Here is a 12,803-nt window from a genome sequence, read left to right as displayed (position 1 = left end):
CCCCATCGTACGTCAGCTATCTTCTTCTCTACTTAACTATCGATATCATAGAATTATCAGAGCTCCTGTTAGTTACTATGGAATGCTGCAATAAGCATTAAATGCATTCTCAATGCAGTTTCTATGTATAGTGCCAAAAAGGTACTACTGTAAATTTTTCAATCAACTCTAAACCAAACTTGAAATAAATTCGAATAAGGTTATCATTGCATGCCAATTAGCTGCTAACAACTAATTGCTAGTACTATTTTACTATGTCTCACAATCCAATAGCATCTCATCGTCAAAAATAGCCATATCTTAAAAATTTACGAAGAGTACGTACACGGTACTCATCTTACGTAAATAGTTCTCGAAAAGTTTCAATGTAAACACGTAACTGACGCCGAAAACGAACTCTATATTTTTACTAAGGGCTCATTCTCCTAGATACACTTATTATGAGTATGAACAGTACTTCATTATCAATCAATTTATTAATCTTACTAAATTTAGATTTGTGATTTACAGGTTACCATCATTCTAAATTTACTGTCAATCGTATAAATTTATACGCTTTCATGTAGGAGATTTTCTACGCTAAGCAGGTGTGTGTAACCGCATATACCGTTAAAAATATGCATCAATTATTTATTTAAGTACATTCATTTACAAAGATGTCACTAAATTGTAATCAGCTTCAAGATTTATGCAGTACTTCACGATATTATACAAAGACATATAAGCCATAATAATTATCACGATGGTCGTGTAGCACGTAAACAAAATTATATGATTTAAAAAACAATAACTAGATCGCGATTGAGCTTTTCAATAGTTCTTAAATAAGAACAATTTAGTTCTTAGAATGTCATCTATACTCTATCAACAGACATTGCAGGAGTCATATTACCGCTTACTTCAAGCTGGGTTTATTAGTAGATATTAAATCAACAGTAATTACTTTATAATTTGGATTAAGAAACTCCATGATGGGGAAAGCAAATATTGACATATATAAGTTTAATAAACATTCAAAATTATCTTCACCAACCACGTTGACAAACAATACCATTAAGAATAATTCAGGGCGCTATTTGTGACGAGGTAAAAATATATTCGCTAATATCATTGTGATTTGCCACAGAGAGTGAGTCATAGTCTTGAAAAATTCGAGGATTGTAAATTAATTAGAGAGGTCATTTATAGATAGGAGCTACAGTTGGGCACTTTGATCGACAAAATAAAGTACGAATATCGATATTTTTTCATCAAATGTTGGATAATCTTCCTTTACATTTTAGAGTTATTACTATATTTATAATAAAAGTCTAAATATGTGACATAGCAGTTATACTGCTTCGAAACCCATTCATGGCATGATAGATAGTAAAGGATTTGCATAGGCTAACTACAGTACCATGTGTAGCGATTAGAGCGGTAACCTTAAAGACATACTGTATGTAGAATCTAACATAGAGCCTGTTGTAATAATCAAATGAATTTTTCGAGATCGTACTTTAAAGTTATTGCCTTATTTAAGTAGGCTCATCTTTGCAAATGCTTTAGACCAAACGAGCATTTTACTTTTTGCTATCTGCCACTAAATTCTAGAAGAGTAAATTTCTTCAATTAATGGAAGCTGTTAAAGTATTATAACTTAAAATTTCTTGGAGTCGTTCCAAATATAGTTACATGCTGCGGAATGAAATGTAGCAAGTATGTTTATTACGTATGCTATTAAGCGGGTAAGGGTTGATTTATATCATTCACAATTAAGAAATTTTGCGCATATTATCCTTTTCCTATTAATTGCAACTGTTTAAATATGCAGTAACAATCTATGGACGTGGTGCTCATTCAATAAAGCGATTATAGATTTGAGCTGAGGTACGGACATATTTGTAAGATTCGCGAGTTAAAAGTAATGATTATACATTAATAACGTTTGGCACTCTTTGGACGCAGAGTACACGGTATAAAGTTACTGAACCTCTGACAGGTCTATCAAATGGTAATACTATCTGTTAAATGAGCACATTACCGTAAACCGTCAGCAAAGCGACGGGAGTTTGTACTAGTAATCAATGCATTAACCAGATTATCGCGATATACTGTAATTGTATATTAAAATCTGAGACAGCAATTTCCACTTAAGGTAATCTATTAATTCCATTGGAGTATGACCATAACTTTCAATGGTTTATTAAGGAAAATTAGCAAGCTAAAAATCTTTCATCCATATACTATGATATACAGTACAACAGAACTATCAGTGCTTCTAACGAGCAGTAAATGTTATCATGAATCATTTTTCTTCGTGTCAGTTTGCCGTACTGCTTCCTTCACTAATTATGCGTATATTAAATCTCCAGCAGTTGCGCCGTACGATTCAAAGCCCAATAGTATCAAAACTATGATTTTCATACTGACTTAGTATATAACTATTAATCTCCAGCCACTATACGGTATAGCTAATGGTGATTAGAGACAAATCTGCATTTCAGCTAAATGTGAGATTATAATTACTATTAATCGTGTCAAATTTCCTGGATGAAAAATCTAACTCTTAATTCTGTTTCATTGTAGGAAGTTCTATCTCCTTTAGAGATCACGTGTACACTTTGTAACTCAGGTAGGGAAATCTGAGAGTTTTAATTTCCAATATATCTAGCAGTTTTAAGGCTGGAAAGGTACATTTTTATAACTCTTGCTTCACTTTATAGGTTATGCGGATAGTGATATTAAAAAAAGGCAAAGATATCTACTCGATTGAGAATCTATAGATATAATGTTATACGCTAAACAAAGTCTTCATGAAAGCTATGTGTGTATTAAAAAAAACGCCTTTACGAACTAAAGAGAAGGTCGTAGCTACTGTAACCCGTCATGTTTCTTCAAGAATTTGAAATAGAATCTAACTCCGTAGAGCTTCAAGAAGAGTAAATGCAACAGATCAACTTTCAACTGGAAAGATTCTCCATGATGGCAGGATCAACGTATTAAGTTAGTGTTGTTTATTTATGTCTAAAGAAAATTGAATAATGTTGATGGTACTATGGAGGCAAGCCAATATGATTGCTAGAAGAAGCAATCATTTTTTTATCTAAAGAGTTATCTTTATACATCCCAGTGATCTACCGACAATGATCAGTCTAACAACGCTTACTCTTAGCGACCACTATGATAGATTTTACGTAAACTTACAAAATATTTACAGTTGATTAAATATGATACGGCACCTGGCAGACAGCGGTTACTTATAAAACCTAAGCATCAACGACGAATTTACCCAGTAATTTATGCAACAGTTTTCTTGTTATTGCAATATATTATTATCCCGGTATGACAGCTACGATTGCAATACAAGCGAATACTATAAGATCGATCACCAATAAACTTCTCAATCGTCCTACTGATTTGAGCTAAGCACTAAAGTAGTCAACTAAATCTCTGAGCCTTTGCAAACCTCCGATAACTTTGTACCAAGTTGTCTCTATGACCAGTATCCTGAGTATCACACAAAAGCAGTCAATAGCTGTGTTAAATAACGGTAACTAAGTTTATTTCTAAGCGAGCACAAATATTCTCACCAACATCCGAACCGAGTTTCACATTTATAGAAATCTCTAGATGAAGATAACCTAAACAAGTTTAGATGAGTTATCCAATCACATAATGACAATTCATCCAAAATATTTCAACACGACTCCACTTCACCTTATCCAAAAGCAGTAAATTAATTCGATAGTATAAGCATTAACAAATTGCAAAAGTATAGGCCTTTAGTATAAAGCCTACGGATTATAATACATAGACATCTTCATGGCCAAAGCTTGACCGTGATACTCGGATACTGACCACCTTGGTATACAACTTATTTTAAAAATTTTAAAAGTAATTACAATTTACGATACATGATTGCAACTCGTCACTATTCAACGATTGTAATCTGAGCTCAATGATAGAAAATTGTGAGCATAGTGTGCACACCATGCTGTGCGAGTTATTAAGTCGTCACTATAATTATTGGACATAGTATCTTAGACATAAACAGAAACAGTAGGTAACCGTAGTTATGCAATACGCTTTATAAGTATCTATCAAAATACAATAGGCTTTTTATCAATGAGTTCGATTTTATAAGAAGTACAGTATTGACACCTATATTCCATATTTTGATTGTCTTATAGCATTTCCTAAGTTTGTGCTACTAAAATGTGTTGTGCTAACCGCGTCATCCGTGCTAAAATATCTGATAGATTTTATGAGTGCCGTCCTAAATGATGGATGATGCGCTAAGTTAGTTTTAACTAATAAAGAATAGCGCTAATTAAGTCTCCCTAACTTTTGTTCGTTAAAATTAGCAATAGCAAAAGATGTCTATCACTAAATAATGCTAATGTTAAAGTTATAATGTGCGAAATAAGCAATTTCAGAAAGTATGAAAAATTTCCCAAATGTACTGTAGTATGCTTTGATACTTTTGGTGTTTGATGAAAAGTCAGATGGTGGACGGAGTATATAGACATAGTATAGCACTTGAATAAAGCATTTGATAATTATAATGTGCGAAAAAAGCAATTTCGGAATGTATGAAAAATTTCCCAAATGTACTGTGTTATGCTTTGATACTTTTGGTGTTTGATAAAAAGTCAGATGGCGGACGGAGTATGTAGACATAGTATAGCACTTGAATAAAGTATTTGATAATTATAATAATAGTATGGCGTTCTTAGCGACATGAATTTATTTCGTCTTGACAGAATAGTGTACTATCATGAATGCGACAACAACGCACCATGAAGGAACTGTAATGATTGAACAAGATCTGATAAGCACATAACTATTATACTGTATCCTAGCGGACGTGGGATATTTGTAATATGTGATCTTAAGGTTAATACAGTAGATAGTACAAGTGTAGAAAAAGCAAATGGAATGTGTCATTCCTATTTCTGTAAATTATAATACGAGACAAGTTATAGCCTATGGGATATCCCTTACTATTACAAAACAATGTTACGACAAATACGTCAAATACAACAAGGAAACGTATATAATTGAAACATTGTCAATCATATTACGATATTATCTTGATCGACTTCAAATCTTTTACTTCGGTTATAAGACCATCACTGTATATACCATGATGATTACAGATGCCATTGAGGTATGCACTGTATTATTATATAACACGAACTCAGTTTAAGCCCTAATGGCAAATAATTTTGAGTATTTCCTATGAAAAAGTGAAACAATTCTTCTGGCTAGAATAACCTGTAGCCATATAAGAATAAATTCTATCCGATAAAAGGATTTTGTTCATTCTTCGGACTTGGCCTATCCAGACAAGTAAAAGAGAATAAGAATTGCATAGTTGGAAAAGAAATCTTGAAAATAAGATCACGTGAAGCCAATACTAAACAATAGCGCAACTGCATTTCTCAATAGATTGTCTTCAAGTCTAATTGAATCGACAGGACATTCATATCAATTAGTTGCCGTCAACGTTAAGTAGCAATCGTCTTCAAATCTAATTGAATCGACAGGACGTTCATATCAATTAGTTGCCGTCAATGTTAAGTAGCAATCACACATGGAGATTGACGCAATATAGAATGAGTACAATAAACAACTTGATATTTTTCCCGCCTTCTCGACCAACATTGAATTTATACTTTCAGAATTGATCCATTGACTAAGCAGGTGACCGCCAGGCCTCATTCGACTATCAATAGACAGTATTTTTGATTGAATCAACTTCTTTGTCAAATGCTTCACAGGAGAGGAAAAAAAAATTTCCTTTCAATTTATTTCACTGAAGAAGTTGAATTGAATATTTCATATTCAATTAGGTAAGATAGTCGACGATAGAATGACAATTTAGAATGATTTCTATCGAGTTATTCATTGAAATTTTGAAAGATTCACTAGGGTCTGCTATATAAAATGATTTAGTAATTAGTAATCCAGTGGCAATATCCAGAATTCAAAAGGAAAAAAATAACAATTCACGCCACTTACGGACGCACTCCAAGAATGTAAAGCAATGGAATTAATACTTGCACTGCAGTGAAATTTAGGTCAAGTTTCCATTTGAAGGTTAGTGTCGATTGGTAATGCACAATTTTGGGTTGCAATTGGATTCAAATCCAAGGCGATAAGGTATTCAACAAACGGATTGACTACAGTAAATTATCAATATCTATAAAATAGACTCGGTTGGAGACATTCATAGTAGAGCTTCAATGTTGGTTAGCATTTTTCTCTCGTCCAAGACAATCTTACAGTGCATTATGCCTTTGTGTAATTCATTTTTTCTACTTAGACTGTCTAGACTCAATAGGAAAAATCAAACTTAAATTAATGCTGTTTAGCATAAATAAATTGACTTACTGTATTCAGTGGATAAGAAAGTCTTCTATAGGGTATCATCTGGTCCAAGTTATTCTGAAGGGAAAAGAATAAAGTCATACTTGTACCCTTTAAATTCAATAGATTCGTTAGCAATCGACAATAACGAATAGGACGAATTGATATTATCTTGACACGATACGTTCGCCATGGTTTGCATGCAAAGCGCTTAGGGAACAACTGACCATTGAATTAACATTGAGCTTTCCAAATGTAAATCTTCGTCACTTATAGAAATATTTTACTATCGAAAACTTTCATTTTGTTTTATACTCCTTGTTTGTGTTACGGCTAATTTCAGTATGAACTAATGTATAATATAAACAGGTCAAATAGAGTCAGTAGTGGTTTCAACTAATTACAGTAGTTATATATTTTGAAAGTATCATAGTAATATGAAGTAAAGCACTCAATGGCGTAGAATAGTCGGTTGATAAAATGAATCATAGATCGTAACTGCTAAGATGATTTTAATAACTCAAATTTGGCGTCAACGGATTGTAACCCTAGGGGCTAAAACTCATTCATCTCCATAGTCACACTGGAAATAATGTTAGTCGCCTTATCAATATGAGACAAGAAAAAATTATAATAATAAAATCATTTTAGTAATATCATCGTAACGACTATTACTCCTTTTACGACTACTGTAAAGGAAAGTGAGAATTGATTGATTGATTAAAATTATCGCAACATGACCTAGAGTAAACGTACCAATATTTCAATATAAGCCGCTAAGTAAATGATTTTGATTATTAGGCGCTTACGTGCATAATCGTTGCAATTATCATCCCCAAAATTAGCTAGTATAGCTGTGATACGTACGTCAGATCAAGATGATATACCATGGTAACATTATTACGTCATTCAATTTGATATTAGAAATGAAAAATTAATTTTAGAGCTTCCATAGATTTAGCAGGAAGAGAACTAACTCAACCAAACCATTTGATTAGAGCGATCGTTAACTGTTACGACCTAAAAAGGTTTTAGATTTATTTATGTAAGAGGCAATGGCAATTACTGTCGCAAGAGAATAATCACAATATAATAATGAGTTAAACGCTACACTGAATTTTAACAGCTTCAGACAGTAATTGCTAATTCATGAGAATTCTTAATTTGTAAGCAATGAAATACATAATAAAATGATGATGTGATAGGCTTCAGGTTTAAAATCCCATTACCCATGTAATGGAAGCTAGAAAATGCAACGATGACGATAGTTTAAAAGTAACAAAGTAATTTATAGCACAGTTGGTAAACTTAGTTATAAAAAGTAACAAATAACTGCAGATAAATAGAATAACTCCATCAAACTGTTTATTAGGCTAACTTCTAGATGAATAATTATAATCGATCTACTTTCTAATTAGTAAAACTGTATTCGTTTCTTGAACAGATTCTCTCCTTGCTAACTTTCGTTCTGTAAATCTTCGTATGGATACTGCATATAGCAGTCTCTCGGACTGTTTACAACGATTGCAGATAGCCGCCGATATTCATGATATCTCAGAACTTCAACGCACATTTAGATACTTAAAAGCCTTAAGTCCGTTTTCTTGGTCAGAACTTCGTCAGCTGATAGTCTTTGTAGTAAAACGAAATCTACATCCCCAAGAATACTTATGGCTACAACGTCTAGTTAATACTATTCGCTTTTTAACATTGGATTTTCATGCTTATTTATCCAGAAGATATGATGCCCATATAGCTAATGCATTGATAACTCGCTTAACTCAATTCATAGAATGTTTATTATCCAATAAAAGATGGATGGAAACGATCAATACTCTCGATTCGCCACCTTCTAGCTTAATTTATGAACTAATGCTCTTACGTTCAGATCTAGTCGATTACAAAAACACCACATCAAATCTATTCTCATTCAATCCTATACATCATGTTTATCAGCTATGCTATACTTTAATATACCGCCCACATTTTGACATACTTATGCAACTGCTATACCAATTAGATCAGCTTCGACAACGACAACCGCTGACTCTTCAAGATCCCTTTGGAATTTATGTTGCAATTGATATATTAGCTATTACTATGAAAAAAGTTATAAAAGCTGATCTGCAACAAACCTTATGGAATGGCTGCGAAAATTATCCTCCATGTTCGCCACAAGAACGTTTGCCTGGTTTCCGTCATTACTTCCAATTTGCTTTACAATTGAATCAGCATGGAACAAAAGTTACAACCCCCTTGTATAAATGGTTCGAAGAAGCGATCTTGCTCTCGCTATCAAATTATCTTTCTAAAGATATCACATCAGCATTAATATCACAAATCCAACAAAATTCCAGGTTGGTCAGTGACAGAAAATGTATTCAGCATTTAACACAATCAATACAACTATTTTCTACACAAACAGTTCATCTAAAAATTATTTCATTACCTCATTACTACCTTGATAATATATGCATTCGACCTTCCTACATGGATCGAATTGATCGCATTTTATTGAAAAAACATCAAATTTGTAATATAACATCAGTGCCGGAATCTCAGCGAGACGAGTTCAAAGATAGACAAACAAATCACAATGAAGATCATCAAGGAAATCAAAAATCCATCGCAAATGGTAAACTACAAAGTAACGGTATTAACGTAAATCAGTCTTACGACATGGTACGTGCACATAGAGAGTTATGGAATGCAAACGGTAACGGAAGTAAAGATCGTTTACTTGGACAAGAGGAGCAGTTAGAAACTACTATAGTTCAAAAATTTGATAACTGGCTGAAGCCGAATGGGAATTACGGTCAATCAGTAAAGCTTGATCTGTTGACTGATTGTAGTGATGAATATAATACAAATCAGAATGAATCGAAAGATTCTGATAATAGCTATCTAGATTCGTTGACAAGCAAAGATAGCCAGTTGATAGGAACTGACTCAATTAGGTATAATAACGAAATACTGAAAGCGGAACATGAATTAGTAGGACAGTTTAGCATTGGATGGTCGCCAAAATATAAAACCAATCACTCCAGAGAGCATAGAAGCAAAAGCCAAGAGGTACTCGAAAATGGTAGTCGTCAATGTATCATCAAGGATGGAAACGACGGCATAAGCGAAACTAACAAATACTTCGAAGGATATATGTTAGATGAATGCTGGCTCCTAAAATATCAAGATATTTCTGACACATATCAAAGTAAAGAAAATCTAAGTGAGCAATTACTTGATTCTGAATTACTTAAAAACTGTAGAGCTGATTTTTGCCAGGGGCAAAAAATTGAAAATTTATATCGGTTGCACCATAACCAATTTAAAACTTCATGTGGCACTGGCAAAACGTCTTTAGCAATACATTACGCAATTTTACATCAAAGCGAGTTCGACGTAATCTATTATTTAAAGGCTGATTCTATACTCTCATTGCAGCAAGATTTTGTTCAATTAGGTGCTATGCTTATTGATAAATATCGTCATCGTAAAAATGAACAAATTTGTAAATTATCGAAAATTTTCTCCACTTACTATAAAGATTTAACAGTAAAAGCCAAACAGCGGCAAAATCTCTTACAGATAAGTCATTGTAACAGTGATACTAATGAATTAATTGAAGCAATCCTAAAGTTATTACTTGATCCAATTACTGGTAAATTACTTCTAATTTATGATAATGCTGAAGATAATGAGTGGATTCATCGTTACTTTCCTAAACGTTACCATTGCTACATAATCGTCATCTCTGCAGCCCCATTTACAAGGTTTGTTACTCTTAAGGTAGATATATTCGATCGTCAATTGTCCATTTATTACCTTTGCAAATGTTTAAATCAAGATGACCGAGAAAGCGCTAATAACATTGCTTCGAAAATGAAAGACTTACCTTTAGCATTATTTTTAGCTAAAACTTTTATTTATCAACAAGATATTTCCCTTGCATCTTACGTTTATAAATATCGCCAAGTAGAACGAGAAATAAAGCCCTTAATTAATGCTATGTATTCTCTTCCCTCTATGGTTGTTACAAACCTAAATCAAGCGCTTGATATAAACTTAATTCTGCCTTGGTATATAAATGTACAATTAGCATCAGAAAATAACCCTACAGCAGAAACGGTGATTAGTATTTTAGCCTATCTAGATCCGAATAAGATCGAAATTCGTTTCCTTTACGGAATAATAGAAAGGATCAGTAGCAAAAAGAGTCAGTTGTTATCCATTTTACGTCGATTTCATATTTATGGACTGATTAATTGCATTGATGAACATAACTATTCGATCAGTCGATGTTTGCAAACAGTTATACGTTGTATGGCTACTATAAAGGGTGAAGAAGTTAATCTATTAAGTTTTATAATTACTTATTTTATTGATCAACTACGATTAGACTATTGCGACAAAATCAACTGGGAAATAAGTCAATTAGCTATCAGACACTTACAAGTCGCATTTGAACATGCTAAAATTCATCCTATTTTACGACCTCTAATGATTCAAGCAGCAGCTTGGCTTAGTTATAGCTTTTGCATACATAATAGTTATCATCAGGCTAAAATCTATGCTGATCAGTGGTTAGTAGCTTTTGAGGCAGTCGAAAGTGAGAAACAAACGTGGAAAGGTAGCCGTGAAATCTTTATTTCTATTCCCGAAAATCAACTTATATATCGTGGATTTCACAACCTTTGCCTCTACAATGGGATAACGGCTAAAGCCATGTATGCATTACTAGGGAAAATATACTGCCAAATTGGTAAGAACAATCAATCTCTGGAATATTTACAGAAATCATTAGCAATACGTCTGCAAAAAATGGGTCCAGAGCATTTAAGTGTTGCTTCTACGTACGAAATAATAGGAAGAGTGTTATGCTATTTAGGTCAGCCCACAAATGCCTTACGATATCTTCAAAAATCGTTAACAATCAAAATCAGCTATTTAGGCAATGGCCATGTCAATGTTGCTGCAACCCATCATATAATTGGTCTGGCAAATTATATTAGCATTGAGCAAAGCGACAAAGCAATACAACATCTTAATAAATCTCTAAATGTTAAAATTCAGCATTTTAATGAGCACAGTTTAGATCTTGCAAATAGTTATCTCGCACTAGCTAAGCTACATTTCTATCGAAATCGATTTCAATCGGCTATAACAGAATATTTAAATGCATTTGACATCGAAATTCACAAATTGGGCCGGAATCATATCCGTGTAGGCCAAACAAGTTTTTATTTAGGTGAAACCTACCACATGATGAAAGATTTCAATTTAGCAAAGCAATATTATCAGTACGCCTTACAAATCTTTAAGATCCATTTTGGTTATCAGCATGCTAAAACAGCAAATATTTACTATTGTCTGGGCCAAGTCAGTTATGCTGAAGGTCAGTTTATAACTGCGTTGGATTACTTTAAACAGTCTATTGGAATTGAGTTAGACAAATATGGGAGCTCTCATTTTAAAATAGCTAAAACCAGCTATTACATGGCGGAATTATTATATCACTTAGGCGATCATAATGAAGCTCAAAAATTCTATAACGTTGCGCTAACGTGGAATGATCCTGAAATAGCAACTTTGAATTAAGTTAATTCATTCAGTCACCATTATCCGAAGACTATTTTAAGAGCCTAAGAGAATATTGAAAGAAATGTTAATTTTCTATATTTTATTAATAACTGTCTTAATATTTTGCCACCGATGTATTCCCACGAAATTTTCACTTTTTCAATTAACTGCTACTATCGTATCTAAGGAATAATTGTAGCCAAATTAGGTGCTGGTAACAAGTTAGAAGCTGAGCAATTATTTCATATCCATTTGTAGTGAAGCTAATGCCGGAGTAAGGGCAACTAATCATGTTAAACTAGGCAAACATTGCATTTTACTGTAGGAAATATTAGCAATTTTATTAGTAATTAAAAATTCAACTTCAGTGCTAAAGTCACTGCACTATAAAATTTTTATAGTATTACGGTAAAGTTTTATTCTGATTAAATGATAGCAAATAAAAAATTAATTTAGTTTCATAGTCATCCTAGAAGTTGTAAATCGTGCTTAAAGATCCATAAATCGAATACCATTTCTATAAGGACAAAATTTTATATTCTCACATTTATAGGTCTAACAGAAAATTACCAATCAAATAAATTATTGGCTTGATTATCGATTTTAATACGGATTTTTATATACTTGTAAAGTCTTAATAATGATTGAATTGTATGATTTTGTATCATAATATTGATACCTTCGTAGGCATCTGTTCTAATTGGTGTACTGTATTTACTGGCATTACATAATATAATTGTGGCCGCTGGTGGACGTATGTCTCCAGTTAAAGGAAGACAATAAAATATATCCTTGCTATCGTTTTTATTTCGTAAATAAACAACTTTTATGGTTTCTTTATCCATTATTGGGTTTGCCGTACTATTTATAGT

At 32.9% G+C, this 12,803-nt stretch overlaps 1 protein-coding gene across 1 annotated transcript; it reads left to right on the top strand.

The window, feature by feature from the left end:
- Window positions 1–7,232: 7,232 nt before the first annotated feature.
- TRIADDRAFT_51352 (uncharacterized protein) lies at window positions 7,233–11,949 on the top strand (the record flags this gene model as incomplete). The annotated part of the gene is made up of 2 exons (XM_002108411.1): window positions 7,233–7,245; window positions 7,799–11,949. 2 exons carry the CDS (start codon window positions 7,233–7,235, stop codon window positions 11,947–11,949), a joined length of 4,164 nt encoding a protein of 1,387 aa, XP_002108447.1.
- Window positions 11,950–12,803: the final 854 nt, after the last annotated feature.

This window comes from Trichoplax adhaerens, genomic scaffold, assembly GCF_000150275.1.
Source record: "Trichoplax adhaerens TRIADscaffold_1 genomic scaffold, whole genome shotgun sequence".
NCBI lineage: Eukaryota > Metazoa > Placozoa > Uniplacotomia > Trichoplacea > Trichoplacidae > Trichoplax > Trichoplax adhaerens.
This window is presented reverse-complemented; position numbering and strand designations above follow the sequence as displayed.